This window comes from Pelodiscus sinensis, chromosome Z (genome assembly GCF_052426305.1).
Source record: "Pelodiscus sinensis isolate ZL-2025 chromosome Z, ASM5242630v1, whole genome shotgun sequence".
Taxonomy (NCBI): domain Eukaryota; kingdom Metazoa; phylum Chordata; order Testudines; family Trionychidae; genus Pelodiscus; species Pelodiscus sinensis.
In genome coordinates, this window is record NC_143085.1 from 6,784,191 (window position 1) to 6,804,309 (window position 20,119).

The window sequence follows — 20,119 nt, forward strand, 5'->3', positions numbered from 1 at the left end:
GGGGCTCAAGCTCTCTCACTTCCTAGAATCTCTGGGCCTGTGCTGAAGTGCCAAGCCTGTCTCAGTTGGAGCACTACTCAATGCATTAGCAGTGGTGATGTACTAAGGAGCTGTCTATGGTAAATAAGCAAGTACAGGTGGATCACTTTAGACACATGGGCTATGTCTACATTGGCACGATCTTGTGCAAAAGCTCTTTAGGGCAAGCGTTCTCACATTAAAGTAGTTGTGCAAGAGTGTCTGTGTTGGCCAGGGCTCATTGTCAGAGCGATGCACTTTTGTGCAAGAGAGCGTCTACATTGGCTGGACGCTCTTGTGCAAAAGCATTAGCCCAGAACCACTTTGGAGAGGGCAAAAGGGCACCAGGCCTTTCCAGGGGTGGAAGTGGGGGCTGGAGCTCCTTCGAGACATGCTTAAAGGGATCTCCCTGGACAGCCGTTTCTCTCCTGCTGCGTGCTTTAGTACCTCTAGCAGGGACTGTCAGCCATAGCAGTTCTAGTAGTGCAGGCATGTCCAAAGTCCGGCCCGCGGGCCAATTGCGGCCCGTGTTCCGGTTTAATACGGCCCCACAGGTAATTTGGCAATATCTATCTTTTATGGCCCCCAACGAATCCATATATATTGAGATGAATACATTGTAAAATCTCAGTTAATGTCAGTTGGTCTAAATCAGTTATAAATATATTTGGACACAACATGTATACTTGGTGTTATGTTCCTGTTCATATTTTTTGAACTTAAAAGTTGACAGACAACCTTTATTACCAATAATATGTAATGTGCTTTACAATGTTCCTGACATATATTTCAGCTTCCTGGATTTTTTTTTCATCTGGCCTTCAGATATGAAAGGCAGAGTGATTTAACACCTGTTTAGATTTGTCATCCATGTGACAAAATGAAAAGTATGCCGTTTGCAATAAACTTTGCATAAAATAGTTAATTTGCATTTAATTTTAATGGTTCAAAGAATGTCAGGCAAAATGGTCGGCCCTCACGCATGTTCACTTCATCAAATCTGGCCCTCTTTGAAAAAAGTTTGGACACCCCTGTAGTAGTGGTTGCCCTCTGCCTTCTTGGACACCATAGCTTGTGCCTTCATGCCATTTGGTGATTTTTTGCTGTCAGCTCTTTTGCTGTGCCATGGAGCCAGGGGTGGCCTTGTGCCTGCTCTGGCCCCTTCCAGCCATCTTGGAGTGCCTCAGCTGCTGCTCCATGCTGCTGCACTCCAGGACCTCGGGGTGCAGGTCGCTCTGGGCTCCCTCACTATGGAGGCGGTGACGTTCCTGTGGCATCCCCACCTCACCATGGAGAGGCCACTGTAGAGACTGGACACCAGTACTGACTGGTGGGACCGGCTGGTCCTGGGGCAATAGGATGACCAGCAATGGCTCCGGAACTTTCGGATGAAAAAGCAGACGTTCCTGGAGCTATGTGCCTGGCTCGCCCCTGCGCTCCAGAGAAGCACCACCCAGCTGCAGGCACCCATCCCCGTGGACAAGAGGGTCGCCATTGCCATCTGGAAGCTGGCCACCCTGGACAGCTACCGATCGGTGGCACACCAGTTTGGGGTGGGCAGATCAACCATTGGTGCTGTAGTCATGCAGGTAAGTCCTTGGGGGGGGGGGGGGAACGACGAAGGTGCTGCATGCCATGCCATGGGGCAGGCAAGACTCCAGGCTGGGGCGATGGGGAGAGTGGGGGGATGCCCTGTCACCCAGGGGTTTGGGCCATCCCTCCCTTGCACAAGCCTGCTGGTGGGGGGGAGGGGCTAAGGGGTGGCCCGTGGGGGCCCTGGTGTGTGAGAGGACAGAGGGCATCACAAGGGGGGGTGGAAACCCCCCAAGGAAGCATGCACTCAACCTGCCTTATGTGATGTGTTCCCTTGTGTTTCTGTGCACCCTTCTACAGGACATCCATGCCATTAATGACGTCCTGCTTCAGCGAGTCATTCGCCTGCGGGATGTAACGGTGGCGGCTTCGCTGCCCTCGGGTTCCCCAACTGCGGGGGAGCCCTGGATGCAACCCACATCCCCCTCTGTGCCCTGGAGTATTGAGCGGCCCATTTCATCAACCGCAAGGGGCACTTCTCCATCGTGCTCCAGGCCCTCATGGACCACCATGGCTGCTTCATGGACATTTATGCGGGCTGGTCCGGCAGGGCACACGACGCCCGCATTCTACGACACTCCAGCCTGTTTCGCAGGCGGGAGGCAGGCACTTTCTTCCCGCAGCAGGAATTTACTGTGCCAACCCCCTGCTGCCTGGTTGATGTGGCCCTACATGGGGCAGACAGACCACAACCGGGCACAATTCAATGACCGCCTCAACCAGGTCGACTGTGCCTTTGGCCATCTGAAGGCCCGGTTTTATTGTTTGCTCACCAGTCTTGAGATGGTAGAGTGGAACATACCCGAAGTAGTGGCCGCGTGCTGTGTGCTCCACAACATAGTGGAGCATAGGGGGGAGGCCTTCCTCCCGGCATGGATGGCAGATGAGGGCCAGGCCTTTGAACAGCCATGCACAGGTGCCATCTGCCAGGCTCACCATGATGGGGTGCACATACAGGAGGCCCGACGGAGATGTTCTCCCAGGCCCCACAATAGGGTCGCCTCTGTCTCCCTTTACATCTCCATCCCATCCCCAACCCTTTCCTCCCCCCTTCCCCTTACCTCCCAATAAACAACACAGTTTTTTGTGGAAAACAACACATTGAACTTTTTATTTACAATGGGGACGTAGGGTGGGAGAAAGGAGGGGGCTCTGAACTGGGAGGGAGAGGAGGGAGCTACTGCTGGGAGGGGTGGCCCCTGCAACTGCCTCTGCGGTGGCAGACAACTGCATAGTGTTCAGGCCGCATCAGGGCAGGCAGCTCAGTCACCAGGCTGCATGTGGTTGCACGTGCTGCATACTGGTACACAGTGTGCAGCTCACGCTGCCTGAGTGACACTCCCTCTCCCTCGGGCACCTGACCCCCCCCCGCCCTTGTGAGTGCAAAGTGCAACACTTACCAGTGGATCCTTCCCTGGCCTCTGATGACATGCTGGAGACGTCCAGGCTGCCTGATAGCATTTCGAGCTGCAGGGTGATGGTGCTGCCCTGGTCATCCTCGTCCTCCTCCGACCCAGTGGGCAGTTCTGCCTCGTCCCCTGCCTTGCTGTGCCTGGTGACGGGGGCACCTGCTGGTGTCCATGGGCACCAAGCGTCCCTGGGGTGCCACCTCGCCCAGGATGGCAATGAGACGCTTGTAATAGGGTCAGCTCCTGCCCCTTGGTCCTCGCTGGCCTGGTGATAGCCCAGACACAGCTCCTTTACTTTGGCCCGGACCTGTTCGAAGGTCTGGGCTGGGTGGCCCTGGTGGGAGAGCACCTGGGCCATGCGGCGGAATATGTCCGCATTCCTCCAATGGGCACAGGGGTCATGGAGGGCCAGAGGTGGGGTGCCCCTTGGGGGGCACAGAGGACCAGGATGGGGTGCCCCTTGGGGCCTCCTGAGCTGGGGGTGCGGGTTGCTAGTGCCTCCCTGGAGCGGCCATCCTGGGTGGTGCTGGTGGCTGAAGGAGCAGCGCCGCGTAGGAGAGCTCGGTGGCAGAGGTGTGTCTGCCACGTGGCCTCTGCAGGCTGCATGTGCCTTTAAGGGGGCTCAGGTTACCAGGAAGTCCAGAGTGGTGACTGCACGTACAGAGCGTCCAAGCAGCCACCAGGGCTTTTTTCCATTTGGATGGCTCTTGCGCAAAATCTCTTGGCTGCCTGTCTACACGGCCTCTTGTGCAAGAACAGTTGCACAAAAGGGCTTATTCCTGAGCGGGAGCGTCAGAGTTCTGGCGCAAGAAGCCTTGGTTTTATACGTCAGAACGTCAGTTTACTTGTTCAAGAACGCGCGGCCAGTGTAGACAGGCAGCAAGTTTTTGCGCAAGAGCGGCCGCTTTTGCGCGAGATGGCGCCAGTGCAGACACAGCCGAGGTCTTTGAGGTTTACTGGGCTGCCTATTGCAGCTTTGGAACTGACTTCAGGGGAACAATAGTGGCATGGTTCAGTGGGGTCCCCTCATTTACTAGATTGCACTGGTAAGTCCATTTGGGCAGCAGAATTTAGCAATTCATGGTTTTGTTTCAAACTGAAGCTGGGGTGCCCTGTGGTTTATGAAAAATGGGTGGAGATTCCGACTGCGAGGGTGGACCAGCTGGGCGTTCATTGTGCCAGACAGGGGACAAAATGTTAGGCCCAACCAGCTGCTTTCCAGGGCTTTTCACTCCCTTCTGTTTCCACGAGAAGCCGGGTGATCACTTCTGAGAAAATGTCCCGCGCAGGCTCCGGACACGGGGCTTGACAGCAGGTTTAAAACAACGGCTCCGTAGGGGCCCAGCGGCTCCGCCGGAAGCGCCTCTTCCACGCTGGCTGGGCCCAGGCTGCTCATTACCCGGTTTCTAGTCCAGAAAATTGCCCCCCCCCATGTGCGACGCGGCCCCCTCGGTGAGACGGGCGGGCCCCGCGGGGGGTCGGACAGGCCGGGCCGGGCGTGTGTCGGCGCCGCGGGCCCGGGCCTGGGGCGCGGTCCGTGCCTCAGTTTCCCGGGGAGGCGGGAGGGAGCGGGGCTGGCTCAGGGCCAGGCCTCGAGCTCGGGCATCTCCTTGGTAACGAGCGCCACCTGCGGGCCGGAGCGCGGGTGGGGTGACCCGGAAGTGAACCCGCGAGCACTTCCGCGGCCAGACCGGCGCGATGGCGGCCGACACGCAGGTGGGTGCGGGGGGGCGGCCCGGGCCCGGGCCCGGGCTCGGGCCCCGCCGCGCGGTGGAGGCGGCCCCGGGAGAGCGGCTCCTGCCGCCCGTCCGCCGCGCGCGGTTCCCGCTCACTGAGCCGGGCCGGCTCCCGGGGAGGGGACGTGGCAGTTGTGTCAGCGCCCCCGAGCCGCCCGGGGCTTTTCTCCAGCCCCAGGCCGCCCGCGCCGGGCCCTCGCCTGCCCCAAGGCAGCCTCGTGTCATGGGGGGGGGCGGCCCCGCGGCCGGAGCCCGGCCTGCCCTCGTCCGGCCCGTGCCTCACAGCCGGGCCTCTCCGCGCTGGGCCAGGCGCAGGGGACGCAGTTCGGGGCCGGCCCAGCGTGTGACACCCGTGCGAGAAAAGGGCCCGATGAAATCGACTGGTTTTGTTCAGTATTCGGGCCACAAAATGGCAAATGAAGTTTAATGTTGGTGAATGTAAAAGTAACGCGCATTGGAAGAAATAACCCCAACTATTTGTACAATAGGGTGGGGACTGATTGAGCTACAAATACTGGAGGGAGCGATCTTGGCGTCATTGTGGATAGTTTCTCTGAAAACATCCACTCAGTGTGCAGCGGCAGTCAAAAAAAAAAAAAAAAAAAAAAAAGCAAACAGGATGTTAGGAATCCTTTAAAAAAAAGAGAGAGAATAAAACTGGGAATATTTGATTGGCTCTATATAAAACCGTGGTATGCCCACATCTTGCCTATTGTGTACAAATGTGATTGCCTCATCTCAAAAAAGATATATTGCCATTGGAAAAGGTTCAGAAAAGGGCAACAAAAATGATGAGGGGGTTTTGAACCGGTCCCATATTTAGGGAGTTTAAAAAGACTTGGACTTTTCAGTTTAGAAAAGAGGAGACTAAGTGGGGATGTGATAGACTCTATAAAATCATGACTGGTGTGGAAAAAGTGAATAAGGAAAAGTTATTTACTTATTCCTACAATATAAGAACTAGGGGTCACCAATTGAAGTTAATAGGCAGCAGGTTTTAAACAAACAAAAGGAAGATTTCCTTCATTCAGTGCACAGTCAACCCGTGGATCTGCCAGAGGATGTGAAGACTGGGAAGTTAGCAGGGTTCAAAAACGAGCTAGATAGATTCATGGAGGTTAGATCCATCAATGCCTATTAGCCAGGATGGGTAGAAATGATGTCCCTAAGCCTCTGTTTGTCTGGAAATAGATAACAGGAGAGGGATCACATGTGATTATGTGTTGTATTTCCTCCCTCTGGGGAATCTGGTGTTGGCCACCGTCAGCAGATAGGTGGACCTTTGGTCTGACCTAGTATGGCCGTTCTTATGTTATGTAAACTGTTACGTAAACTGAACTGGTTCTTCTAAGTAGTCTTGGCCATCATCCCAGCCACTTGAGAGCTTACATACATTTTATGATTTTAGTATCATTATTGTACATTTTAAACAATTTTTTGTTGTTGCCATATAAAACTTTCACACAAATTGTAGACAAAATCCACTGCTTCTGTAAGGGAATCAGTGAGACTGGCTATATGGAAGACCCATTAACCATAACGTGAAAAAATATCGCTATATATTTTTCTTTAGTCCTTCTGTTACTCTAATTTTAATTGCTCATTGGCAGGGCTTGCCAAGCGGCGGTGAGCCCCACTCGCCAGTCGTGCAGTTCTGCGCATGTGCAGATCGCTGTGCGCCGGCTCTTCTGGGTTGTAATCTACTTGCCATGGGTGAGTGGGTAGAGCTAGTGTGCTGGCTCCTCATAAGTGCTGGCTCCTGTGGAGCCACCTACCTTTGTGCTGTTATCTCTGATATAGAGGTAGCAGCATGGGGTGGAGGAGTTGGCTTGTTGAGAAGCCAGCTTTCGAGCTCACTTACTGGCTCCCTCTGAGCCATACTGTTCCCTTTCTCTGGGTTGCGGCCTCTGAATCAGAGGCAGCAGCTTAGGGGAGGGCAGAAGGCAGGATCCTTAAGTCTACTCCCCATGCATTCTGGCTACTGGTGAGCTGACTGCCCTCCCACCTCTGACGCAGAGGCAGCATAGGTGTGTGTGTGAGAACAGGAGCCAGTGCTTGCGGGGAGCCAGTTTTAAAGTCAGATACCCATGAGCACTGCTTCCCCCCCCCAGCATGTAATTTCAGCAGATACACATTTGCACAAACAAATTTTAACATACCTAACTAGAACAGCCTAGAACAAATTTTTTATACATGTTTTACAAGACTTATTAAAGTTTTAATTCTTTTAAAAATTAAGGAATTGTTAATACTGAGAATGGAATTTAAACATCCTTCTTCAGCTAGGTTAGTTGTAAAGAGCATAAAAGGTGAAACAAAAAATTAACAATCAAATCTCCACTTGTGTGATAACATAGGAAAGAGTTTTTATAAATAGGATGTGACTTTTTAAACCTGATAGATGTTTCAGTTAAAAAAGAAACTAACCTCCTCAAACTCCATGAACACGTGACTGGTTCCTGTTAAGGTACAAAGAGAAACCTTTCATTTGTTAGCCCTCTTATACAATTTCATAACAACCAGAGATGTGAAAGTTTAATCAGTGGGGGGCTAGAGCAGCTCCCCGCCCACCACAGGCCGAGGGCTGCTCCAGCCCAGTGGGGGCCCAGGCTAGAGCAGGCCCAGGCTGGAGCAGCCCCTGCCTGTTGTGGAGGACCTGCTCTAGCCTGGCTGTGGTGGGTTGGGGGAATGCTCCAGCACGGTTGGGCTGGAGTGGCCACCCACCCATCCCGTTTAATTGGTTAACCACTTAAACAGGATTTTACATCCCTAATAACTGAGGCTCTGAAATCATAAGTGAAATACTCAAGATATGGATTAAAGTATGTAGCATAGACCAGTGTTTCTCAACCTTTTTTTGTAAAGTACCCTTTAAAAAACAATAGTATCCCCAGTACCTATGGTTTTCAGACACACAAAATTTTTTTCTACCATTGCAACACATTTGTTTAAACAACTTAATCGTAGATGGTTGCGCCTTGGAATTTTTGGGTGTAAAAAGTACAAAAATAATAGTGCTGTAAAACTTAAAACAAAAAATTCAATTTTCTCCAAATTTCAGTTGTCAACATACCCCCAGACTTCTCTTGAGTATCTCTAAGGATACTCGTACCATTGGTTGAAAAACACTGGCATAGACTATCTCGTTGTGGAAGCTCTTCTTAAATGAGTGAATGCGGTTTAAATGTGACTAAAGCATGTCACTGGAAAGATCTGCATTCTGTTCTAGTACAATTATTTGAGCCTTTAAAGACATGTACTAGGCAACTGATTTCTTGAGTGAAACCAAGTCACATAAGACACATTGCTTTTGCTTTGTAAATATAAAAGCGGCGAGGAGTCCTGTGGCACCTTATAGACTAACTGAAGTGTAGGAGCATAAGCTTTCCTGGGCAAAGACTACACTTCACTTAGTCTATAAGGTGCCACAGGACTCCTTGCCTCTTTTGCAGATTCAGACTAACATGGCTACCCCTCTGATTTGTGTATATAGTCACTTTGCAAAGGGGTATTTGGTACTATATATTACTGAGTGTGGATGTAGCATCTCATGAGCAGGTTGGAAACCAGAGAAAGGTCATCCTACTATATATATGAAAAAAGTTTTGAATTATCAAACACAAGCAGAGGAGAATCACCTTGTATGATATACAGATAATATTTTCCTTCATGCAGGAGTTGTTGGCTTGCCAAGTACCATGGTGGTTTGGATAGCTATGCCTAACCACTCTGTTCATTCAGTATGAGGAGGTGGCTGCCTGCAAAAGAGCATGTTCTCCCTTCTGTAGTGCTTCTGTTTGTCCTGGTTGTGCAGTCCATATGTTGATGGTAACGAGAGAGACAACTTTTCTTGTTTTAGGTTTCTGATACACTGAAGAGATTTGCAGTAAAAGTCACCACAGCCAGTGTGAAGGAACGAAGAGAGATTCTCAGTGAACTGGGAAGATGTGTCACTGGGCAAGGTACTTGTATTTCATCCATTCAAAGCATTGTATGTTCTTTCTTTCATGGTGGGCTCATCTACACTGGCCCCTTTTCCGAAAGGGGCATGCTAATTTCACAGGTCGTAATAGGGAAATCCGCGGGGGATTTAAATATCCCCCGCGGCATTTAAATAAAAATGTCCGCCGCTTTTTTCCGGCTTTTAGAAAAGCCGGAAAAGAACGTCTACACTGGCCCTGATCCTCCGGAAAAAAGCCCTTTTCCGGAGGATCTCTTATTCCTACTTTCGGAAAAGGGGCCAGTGTAGACGTAGCCATAGTGTGGAATGGCTTTAGGGGGTCATATGCTAAAGCAGTGGCTCCCAAGCTTTATTGGCTCTGATACCACCTTCTGAAAAAAATAAGTGAATGAATGTAATATCAAGCTCATGTGCCCTCAATGGTACCTTTGCCACAGTTGGGAAATTCCTACAGTGCACTTCATTTAAAAAGACCTGTGGAATTTTGAGCCCTTTTTTTGAGATCATAGGCATTGCTGTATATGCTTTTCCTGTTAAGCAATTCTAACAATGGTGTGTATGTACACATGTTATTGAGGTTCATGTCTCCTTTAGCATGGCTTGCTGGTCCTGGAGATTTTGCCTCATTTTCCTGTCCTGCCCTCTCCTCCTCCTTAAACAACTCTGAAAACCGGTGGACCTTGATCTTATTAATCAAGGAAGTCCTCAGGCTTGGTTCAGTGGCATAGATGCTTGGCCAGGTTTATTGTTGGCAAAGTACGGTCCTTCTGCCACATAAGAGCTACAGGTATACTAACACATGTATGCCTGCAACAGTGCAACTGCTCAGTCAGCACACCAGGATGCTGCCGCTGTGGCAAGTACAAAGTTGCCTCTCCTATGTTTTTGCCTTTTATACATTGATACAAACAAGTAACATATTCCATGTTTTTTGTTACTGTCTTGTGCCTTGTACCCCTTGTAGGGATGCCCTGGCAGATTTTTATGAGATGAAATAAATACATTTTTATGACATCAAAAATACTTTTCATCATTGAGTGATATGTTGCCTTTTTACATGAAGTTCATTGGCATCCTTCAAGGTGAAAGGGTTTCTGTAAATGTGATGATAGTATTACTGGGCATAATAGCATGCTTTGTCTGAAAAGTGAATGCATCACTTCCAAAATGCTTCTGATATGAGAGCAAGCAGCCTACATCTGATTATACTCATCTGGGTCTCCCTTGTGACAGTGCGTAAATCTGCCCCATTGAGTTTTTTGAATGTTGTTCAGTGTAGATACAAAGAAAGAGGAGGAGGAATGAAAGCCTAGAGCAGTGGTTCTCAAACTTTTTGGCTGGTGGCCCATCATGGACCACCAATTGCTAATGGAAACCTCACCATTAATTATATAATTATACCCAAGCCATTTTGCTAATGCTGCAGCTAAGGAGAGTGGTTTTAATTTAACCAGTAAGAAAGGAAACATTAATCTAAATTATTAAACAGACCAAGTGCTTTAACTTTCTCATGTTAGTTTATCAAACTTCATTTTAAATAAAGTAATATATTAATTTATGTCCAGCACAAAAGGTTCCCATGTTTTCTTTATTTGTGGCAAGGGTGGGAAACCTTAGGGCTTTCTCTCCCCTTCCTGCACCCCATTAGGAAACTGGCGCTGGCACTCCAACCTCATGGGGGGAAGGGAGAGGGAGGCTGGAGTGCCAGCATGGGCTCTCTATTGTGGGTGGAAGAAGTGGGACTGAGCTCAAGCTACAGACAACCTGGAAGGTGGCCATGGACCACTTAGTGGTCTGCAGACCGCAGTTTGAGAACCACTGGATTAGAGAGTAAATCCTTCAGTAGGTACTCCCTAAAATATTTGCGAACATATTTGATGCTGATGTCCAGGTAGTTTCACTCCAATTAGTGTTACCCTATTTCATGTAGGATGATGAATCGTACATTATGTTTCTTGATTACAAAGAAAACTTAGAAGTTTTAACTTGTCTTCTGTAAATGATTCAGTACCTGATCCGAAGCTTATTGGCTTGTTGGAAAATTTTCTTTTTTGTCTGCGGGGTCTGGATCAGGCCCCAGATGGTATGTTTGTCATAGCCATGACTGTTAGGACTTTATATAAACTTTTGTATGAAATCATGGTCTTTGTCTCCCTGGCCAGGCTGTACTACAAATTACCACAAATGTAGCTTTAAATATGTCCAGAATAATGGGATTTTCAAATGCACTTCAGTAGTTTAAAATAACTTATTTTCAACCATTACATGTATTTGACTTTTCTCACAATCTCCCGTGAGAAACTGCTTTAATATTAAAGTATTCTGTGATTCTATTCTCCCCCAATCCCCATTTTAAAAATTAAAATTCTGTTTACCATTTTTTTGTTATGATAGTCAATCAGTCTGGATCCCTGATCTTGCAAACACTTAATTTTACTACCATGAATAATGTCATGGGAATCAAGGGGGCTACTCACTGTAGTATAATGAAGCATGTTCATGTTTGCAGGATTGGAACCTTATTGATGATTCCCAAATAAACACTTTTGAATTCATTTATTTCAGATCTGCCAGAGAGTGCTGTTAAAGGCCTCTGCAAATTATTCTGCCTCACACTGCATCGTTACAGGTAAGTATGTGGGACTAGGACGGCTGTGTATCTGGTGGTTGAGCTTGACTGTAATATTTTTCATATTGTGTGGATGTAGTGTATAGTATAGAGATTTGTCATAAAAGAATGCTATCCAGTAAGGTAGGCCCAACATTCAGTGGAAAAATAAGTTTTAAAACATCTAATGAGAAAAATGCATCTCTTCAAGTAAAAAACAAATTAAGATCTTGATCCTGCAATTCACGGCATGAGGGCATCCCTGTGTCCTTGTAGAGCTCAATGAGGATGCAGGATTTGGCTGTAACTGAGAATTTTGAGTTATTCTGTGTTTTGAAGTAAAGAAATTGTTGAAATGTCCCCTTGGACTTGCCGGAATCATATTAATCCTGTTTCATGGTATCAGGTTGTCTGTTGTAATAGGGAATTGTGCTTTGAATTGATTTATGTAAATGAAAATAGAACCTTCTATGCCTGTTGGCCAGTCTGATTGAGAAGAGGAGACAAAACTTTCTAATAGTAGGAATATAAGAGTGTAGCTGTTTGAACAGGTAACTGATAAGCATGAGCTTATTGGTTGCCCAAATGGCTGCATGAGGTTCCTGGTCCTGTTCCCTGGGAGCCACCTGCTTCCCTGCGCTGCTGCCTCTGTATCTTATGCAGAGGCAGCAGCGTGGGGTGGCAGGTGGGAGACAATATGTGCATGTAGCGGGCTTAAAAGCAGACTTCCAGTGTGCACTGGCTCCAAGGGAGTTGCCTGCTGCCCTGTACTGTTGCCTTTGTATCAGAGGCAGCAGTGCAGGGAGGTAGGCGGGAGCTGATATGTATGGGGAGCCAGCTTAAAAGCCAGCTTCCCACATGCATTGGCTCCCCGGCAGCAGCCCCCCTCATGTAACTATGTAACTGCTGAATTTTTCAGCGGTTAGATGGTTATTCACTTACACACATTTTAACATCCCTACTGTTTGGAATGTAGAATTTAGTATCTGAAACACTGACAAGACTGGTAATATTTACAGAAGATGTTTCTTTTTCTTTACAGAGATGCAGCATCCCGCAGAGCCCTGCAGTCAGCTCTCCAGCAGCTTGCAGAATCCCAGCCAGAAGCAACAGCAAAGAATCTTCTGCAGTCCTTGCAGTCTTCTGGGATCAGTGGCAAGGCTGGAGTTCCAAGGTGGGGGCAGACTGATATTCCTATTTCTTCACATGCAGCCATTTTGTGAAATGCTGCCAATCAGCTTCTTGCATCCAGAATTAAAGCTTTACTATTGAGAAGAATTAACACTTACTTCTTCAGGCAGAATTAGGGAAAGTTGAGGGTTCTTATTTTATTCACACTGACCACTCCACCCGTCTTGCCTTAGAAGCACCATCTTTTCCAAGGAGGTGACTAAAAGAAACTTCTAATTGAAACCTGTTTTGACTTTCTGATTGCTAGTACTTCTTTGTGCAGACACAACAGACGGAATGGCCATAGGGAAGGGAGAGGCTTAGTTTTAGTGAAATTCAGAAAGCAGGGTTGGGATGGATTCCTATCTCCTTTCAGTCGATTTCAAGTACATGCAACCGGGTTTAAGCTGCTTTATCAGAGAATGACCAGGAAAGGGACATCAGCTGATTATTCATCTAATTATTCCGCGGTTTAATGTCAATACTTTATTATAGACATTATAAGGAAATGTGTGAACTTAATGTACTTTTGTAGATTCTGTGGTATGTTCTTGAGATTCATTTCTAAAACACTTTATTGCTGTTGTATTACATCAGTAACCAGAGATCTTGGGCATTCATTATTCTGCCTTCCGAGTGCTAGAGCCAGCTCCTGCTCTGGGGCAGCCTGTGTTGGCTGTTCAGCTGCTCCCTGGATGCCTGGGAGGTAGAGGGAGGATGGGATTCGAACCCCCAACCTTGCACTGTAGGGGAGGGGTCCAAAGGGAGGCATGGCCTCCAGCTTAACACGAGTCACAAAAATTCACCCTCTGATTCCTGCATCAAACCCAGTAACTTGTAATTTGAATTTATCTGTGTGAGGTGGTAGTTACCTCTTTAGTTACTGTGTGGCATCAGCTGGCTCATCAGCTGTTGTTATCTCCAGGGCTTGACAAATACACTCACCCGCTCGCCTGTGGTGAGTAGATTTTGCCAGCTGGTGAGTGCAGGGGCAGACTGACCCAGTGGGCCATTGCAATGGGCTGGCTGAAGCCTGCACTATGGGCGGCGCGGCCCCATCCAATCCGCCAGCCAGCGGAGGAGCAGAGCGCTGCCAGGGAGGGGGAATTGCGATGATTCTCCGTGCTGGGCTGCCTGCGTGCAGCTGCGGTGCAAGGAGGCGGCGCGCCGGCAGACGCCAGGACACTAGTGTGACGTGGCCCTGCCTATTTTCAAGGGCCGAGGCAGCTTGGCTCTGGCTGCATGTCCCCAGCAGCTGGCTGTGGCGTGCGGCGGAGCCAGGCCCTGCCCCGCTGGCTCCAGTCCTGCCATGGCCCCAGCCCCAGCCCATTGCCGGCGAGAGACCACTCCCTGCTGACCGCCCGGCTTGCTGTGCCCGCCCTACTCCCCATCTGGCTCCTGCCGCCCATTCCCCACGCCGCCCCTGCACCCTGGATCCCCTGCTCTCCCTCTGGCTCTGCGCCGCCCTTGCACCCCGCACCCTGCTCCCCCCGATCCCTGCTCCCCCCCAGCTCTGTGCTGCCTGTTCCCTGCACTGCCCTAGACCCCGATCCCTCTGCCCCTCCCATTCCCCACGTCCCATTCCATGTGCCTCCACCGCACCCCGCACACTGCTCCCCCCGATCCCTGCGTCCCTCTGCCTCTGTGCCTCCTGTTCCCCGCGCCACACCCTCCCTCCCACTCTGTTCCCCCCACCCATCTGGCTCTTTGCTGTCCCTGCACCAGGTTGGGAGTGAGGGGTGCTTGTCCATAGGGAGGGGCTGGACAGGGCAGGGAAAAGGCTGCTGTGACCCAGCAGTGAGTGAAAGGGGGAGTTCACTTGAAGCGCCTTTGCCTTTATGGGAAAAAATGAATGAAAATGCTGTTTCCTATTTATAGGGCTAAAATGCTGGGACAAAAATGAAAACAAACAACAACAAAAAACCATTGCAAAAATGCAAACGAGTAAAAGACAAAAAAAGGGGGGGGGAGAATGTTTTGCTTGGCCCTAGGGGAGGGGAAGTGGCTGGGCTGGGCTGTGTGGATGGGAGGGAAAAAATATGTGGAAGGGGCTTGTGCTGAGGGGAGGAGGTCAGGAGAAGGAGGAGGAGAAAGGGGAAGGCACCAAGGGACAGGGGTGCAGGAGAGACAAATCCCAGGTGGCCAAGTGCAGACAATGAGGTAAAGGGCAGGAGGGGAGATGTCAGTGGGAGGGGGAACAGGGTGATGCTGGGAGAGGAGAGGGTAAGGGCACTGGGGGCTAGAGGAAGGAGGGGGAGGTGCTGGGAGAAGGCTTGAAAGAAGGGGTGGGCATGAGGAAGGTGAGGATGGAGCAAGGCATGTGTGAAGGCACAGGGGCATGAGAGGATTGGGGGCAGTGGGTGCTGAGGGGATGGATACCGGGGGCAAAGGGAGCAGGGGCAGTGAGGGAAGCGGGAGGAAACCAGGAGGGTGCAGGAGCCAGGAGATTCTGGGGGTGAAGCAGAAGGGCAGACACCTGCAGGGGAGGGACCAGCATCAGAGGAGTGAAGCAGGGCAGGTGTGTAGAGGGAGGTGTTAGAAGAGGGGATGAGGAGAGGTAGCTCACATGATCAGAGTGGGGCTACTGGAGGAGTGGGCACAGGGGGGAGAGAAGGGCTGGTGGAGGGGGGCGGATCTCAGGAAGGCTGAGGGCAGTGAGAAGGGCAGGAGTCAGGACAGCAGAGGAGGGTGAGGGGTTGGGGGGCAGCAGGCACCAGGGGAGCTAATGGAACAAGGGGAGGAGACATGACAGCAGAGGGAAAAGGTAGACGTTTATAAGATACTTATTAATAACTTGGGTGATATTTATTAAGAACGTATTAGTAATTACTGTTCTTTTTCTTATTAGGAATTTATGCCATTAAAAAAACACTTTGGGGGGGGGAGGGTAGCGAGTCCCTTTTTTGTCTGGCGAGTAGGGTTTTCCATAATTTGTCGAGCCCTGGTTATCTCTAAGGGTATTCACTGTGACATTGTGCCTTGAAGGAGAGTGAGGTCAGATTTGGGGGGATTGATTATTAGAGCTCTGACAGTCATAGGAAGGACCCATATTCTGTCATCACCTTGAGAGTAATCTGAGGGTTACGACAAAGATGGGGAAAAAGGTCTGAAACAAATTAGAACAGTAAGAGTGGTGTGCCAAAATGGCTGGGGGTGAATGACAAGAGGCCTGTCATTAAGAAATCGGAGACAGTGCAGTTCAGTCGGTCTGAGTTACTTGCAGCCCAGGATTTCAACCTCTTCCTTTGGTACTGACCTTAGTGATCTTTCTCATATTGTGGTTTAATGTTCCTAAAAGGCAATGTTTGGGCTTTGGTGTGTTGTTCAGAGGATTGTTTCAGAGGTGCTGAAAATTGATTTAAAGCCTGAGACTTTTTTCTTTGGTGAAGGTGCTTCACTAAACAGGTGACAATTCTAGTTTGGGCATACTAATGTGTTTGTTTTAAGTTAATAACACTGCATAATATCTCTGGAATTATAGATTCACTTCTTTCCCCCTTTCTGTGACAGTAAGAGCAGTGGATCTGCATCTTTACTGGCTCTCTCCTGGATGTGTTTGCTTGTGCGCATAGTCTTCCCAACACGTGACAAGAGAGAAGGCGAAATATGGAAAAAGCTGGTAGGTACCTTAGTGCTCTGGAAGGGCTTTTTACCCTTCCTTTTGAAATATTGTTATATATTTCCAAGTTAATGTGGCAATGTGAGGGATCCTGAATGTGATTCTGGATTTATTGGTGCAGATTGTAACAGCTGGTTTCATATTAATACCCACATGCATATGGTCTTTCTCTTTTATTTATTTACTCTATACACTTTGCATAGTATTTTGATTTCTCTTTTTCTGGTAGAAGAGGCAGGAAGTCTTGAGTGTCACTTTAATAGCCGTGGTTAGAGCCAGGCAAAGTTGCTCTGTACGCTTCTGTCTGGAATTGCAACAGAATTGTTTTTCTAGTGTTGGATCCTCCCGCCAGATTTTTTGTTAATGCATCTGAATCCCAGCCTGCCATCACTCAACCTGACTGTCTCCTAAGCAGATTGCATACTTTTTGGGGTGGCATAAAGAAGCTTTTCACTTTATTTTTTCTTGATATTTGGTCTGTCCTGTGGTCCTTATCCCTGCCACTTTGGAATAAAAACACTGTTTTCCTAACAATGATCTCACAAAAATTTATTTGAAATCCTATTAAAAGTCCTTTGTGATGTGGAAGTTGCTGATGGAGATCCTAGACTCCTTGCTCAAAGTTAAAGTGAATATCATCTATGTTTTTCTCAAGTGGTAAGTCAGTTTGTGAATGTGGTTTTTACCCCCCTCTTTCTTTTGGCAGGTGGAAGTTCAGTGTTTGCTTCTGTTGGAAGTTCTGGGAGGTTCTCACAAGCATGCAGTGACTGGAGCTGTGAAGAAATTGAACAGGCTTTGGAAAGAGGTGACACATGATTTGACAGAGTGTGACCTGATTCACTAACTTTTCTAGTGCCGCTTGAGTTTATTATCTTCTGGTTCTTCTCAACAGAACCCAGGGCTGGTGGATCAGTACCTGTCTGTCATTCTCAGTCTAGAACCAAACCAGAACTATGCTGCAATGCTGGGGTTTCTGGTGCAATTTTGTACAAGCCAGAAAGAGATGGACGTTGTTAACAGACACAAGGTAAAGAAGAACTCTTTCTCCTCCATAATAATCAGAATAAATTTCCATTGGGAATGGATAGAAATGTTATAGCAAGGCGGATGCTTTACATCTGTCAGTCTGATAGTATAGTGAGATTGCTCTGATCAAAGCTCAAGTACCCTGATCTAAGTTGTGTTTAGGAAGACCATTGGCAGTACCTTGCCCTTCTGTGTATCTCTTGCTTTTAGGGAGATAGCCAAGGTGCCTGCTTTCCCTATTTCTGTATCCGCATTTAAGGAATGGAGTAGAGCACCTAGCACTCTGTGGGGCTTTTTGTGTCTAGGCCAGCAGATAGGGCAAAGAACCATGCTTCCTAGTGGATCTGCATATGTAAGAGTGGTAATGGAACTGAAATTCATCTTGAATGGGATTGTGTGTTTTGGGGGAAACAAGATGGGGCACAATTCTAGGCTCCCTGCTGGCATTCAGGGAGTGTGAGCATGTTGTAACATGACCATAACAGGTGTTCTGCTTGTTCAGAGTGCCCTGCTGGATTTCTACATAAAGACCATCGTGATGAGTAAGACCAAACCCCAGAAGCACTTGCTGGTGAGAGATGTGATGTTTTATACTTTTGTCCCACATATGTTTGGTGCTGGGTGCCTGACTGTTTTCTCTCTGCAGGATAACTGTGCCCCCCTCCTCCGTTATGTGACTCACTCTGAATTCAAAGACCTGGTCCTACCAACTCTGCAGAAATCCCTGCTGCGGAGCCCTGAGAACGTGATTGAAAGTGAGTCACCTGAAAGCAAGATGGGAAGGGGCATGAAGAGTGTTTGCCCAGAGTTCAGGCATTAGTGTGGGTGACAGAAGAGTGCCACCCATTGGACTGTGTTCAGGCAGACTCAACCTGTGAGCAGAACTAGGTGGTAGGATGGCTGGCTCTGATGGGCTGGATGTGAAGAGGTAGTGTTGGTAATAATGTCTCGAGTGGTTGAGTATATATTATCTTCTGTTTGCAGATAGCAGAATTTTACAGTTGAATCACTGAATAATTCTGAGTAAATTTGTGGATTGAGAGGCAGTTTCTGTGGCTGTCTTTCCACTTCTCATTGCAGCAACTCTTCTAATGATCTCTGACAGCTTAAAGTGTGATGGAAGGCTAAAAGCCAGTTGTTTAACATCAGTAACTTCTTTTCTGTCCCTAGCTATCTCCTGCTTGCTAGCATCCATGACCCTTGATCTAAGCCAGTATGCTCTGGATATTGTGAAAGGATTGGCCAGTAAGTACCAGAACCTCTAATGAGATGGCAGATTCTTAGCAGGACTTGCTAATAGTGTCTCTGTGTTTATGATTGCTGTATTGTTAGGCCTGTTCTGATTATGAAATTGTCCTTGTCATTGTGGGTGGGAGGCCATACTATGATATTGAATTGAAATATTGCTCAGTACACTTCTGAAAAGAATTGGAGTTTCAGTTCTAGCAATCTTATGGTTGTTTGAGGCCTGTTATGCAAAGTGGTTTAGTAGCAGGCGAATGGTTGCTTTTGCAGTAAGGTACAGAACGAAGAGATGAAAGATTTCGCTTCTGTTTCTAATCTTGCTACAGACTGACACTGACCAATTCACTTAATTCCCTACCCCTCAATAGCTCCATCTGTAAAATAGGGAAGTATTTCAGTTTCACAGAGGAGTGGAGTGTAAATGTCTTATTGTTTGTACACTGCCATAACACTGCAGAATTAATATTGACAATATTGAGTATATGCCCTGCCACAATGGAATGGAGGAAATTCTCACGTGGGTAGAAGCTAAGGCTGGCTGCATGGATCGCACAAAGTTATCTCCACACCCTCTTGAGGAGATGTGCATAGGTCTTGAGTAACTCTTGGCTTGCATATTGCATTTTTAGGTCAACTGAAATCTAACAGTCCACAGCTGATGGATGAGGCAGTGGTGGCCTTAAAGAATCTGGCTCGACAGTGCAGTGATCCATCGGCTGTGGAGTCACTGGGGAGGCACCTGTTTGCCATCCTGGGGGGTAAGTAACTTATGAGTCAATCAGTGGAGATCAGCTGAAGTTTGCTTGCTCTGAGGCATATTCCATACCGTACGCCAGCTTTAAGTTGAGTAGCACCAGCATGGCCTGGATCACATGGAAGGCTCAACGGTTGTCTGGAAAAAATAGTCTCTCTTATGGATTTAATAGTTGCTCCAGTTAGTTTTCTTGCTACCATCTTTCTCACTACTCTGTTTTTTGGTGACAGGTTCAGAGGGAAAACTGACGGTTGTGGCCCAGAAGATAAGTGTCCTTTCAGGTAAGGATATTGGATAAAGTAGGGAAGGCACATTCTACAGCAGCATAGATTTAGCAGAAAGTTGAGTACTTGAGTCTTTCAGTGTCAGTAATTCTTAACCAGTCATGTCTAGTGGATCTTGGATGATAGCACATACTATTGTTTGCAGGCTAATGGCCGTCTGCTCTTTCAGTTTGTTGTAGCTATTAGAGACAAATGGAAATTCAGAAAGCTTTAAAATGTGTAGCCAAAAGAAAAGAGGCTTGCATAGTTGCAACAGTGATTTAAATGTAAAGAGAGATCCTTGAGCTACAGGACGTGGTGATGTCTAAATCCAGAACTGATGCAGCAATGATGAACTCTCATGATGGCGTCAAAGTCATGGGTAACTTTCAGACAGATGGAGAGAGCTGTCCCTAGATAAAATTTCCTTGAGCCAGCAACTAAACAGGCAGAGGAGAAATTTGGACAGGCAGGGATGTATTGTGATTGAGCTATGATGGTTTGGTTGTAGCTTACGTGTTTGATTTGCAGTAAGTCTTGTAGCAGAATGCTCACCAGGGAGTGTTTTGTGATTTTTTTTTTTTTTTTTTTTAAGGAATTGGCAGTTTTAGTCATCATGTGGTTTCTGGGCCTTCAAATCAAGCTCTTAGTGGAACCATCGTTGAACTTTTCATCCCTTTCCTGCAACAAGAAGGTGAGGACACAATTTTTTTTTGT

General features: G+C 48.0%; 1 protein-coding gene across 1 annotated transcript in view; it reads left to right on the forward strand.

Moving 5' to 3' along the window:
- The first annotated feature begins 4,596 nt into the window (after positions 1–4,596).
- Positions 4,597–20,119, forward strand: part of GCN1 (GCN1 activator of EIF2AK4) — a 69,233-nt gene continuing 53,710 nt past the window's right edge. Inside the window, exons 1-13 of the mRNA XM_075898120.2 lie at positions 4,597–4,736; positions 8,616–8,718; positions 11,283–11,346; positions 12,368–12,499; positions 16,006–16,114; positions 16,821–16,919; positions 17,007–17,141; positions 17,643–17,711; positions 17,787–17,895; positions 18,311–18,385; positions 19,015–19,143; positions 19,370–19,420; positions 19,998–20,096. Of these exons, the coding sequence (XP_075754235.2) occupies positions 4,719–4,736; positions 8,616–8,718; positions 11,283–11,346; positions 12,368–12,499; positions 16,006–16,114; positions 16,821–16,919; positions 17,007–17,141; positions 17,643–17,711; positions 17,787–17,895; positions 18,311–18,385; positions 19,015–19,143; positions 19,370–19,420; positions 19,998–20,096 (1,192 nt within the window). The 5' untranslated portion in view covers positions 4,597–4,718. The remainder of the gene's footprint in view (positions 4,737–8,615; positions 8,719–11,282; positions 11,347–12,367; positions 12,500–16,005; positions 16,115–16,820; positions 16,920–17,006; positions 17,142–17,642; positions 17,712–17,786; positions 17,896–18,310; positions 18,386–19,014; positions 19,144–19,369; positions 19,421–19,997; positions 20,097–20,119) is intronic.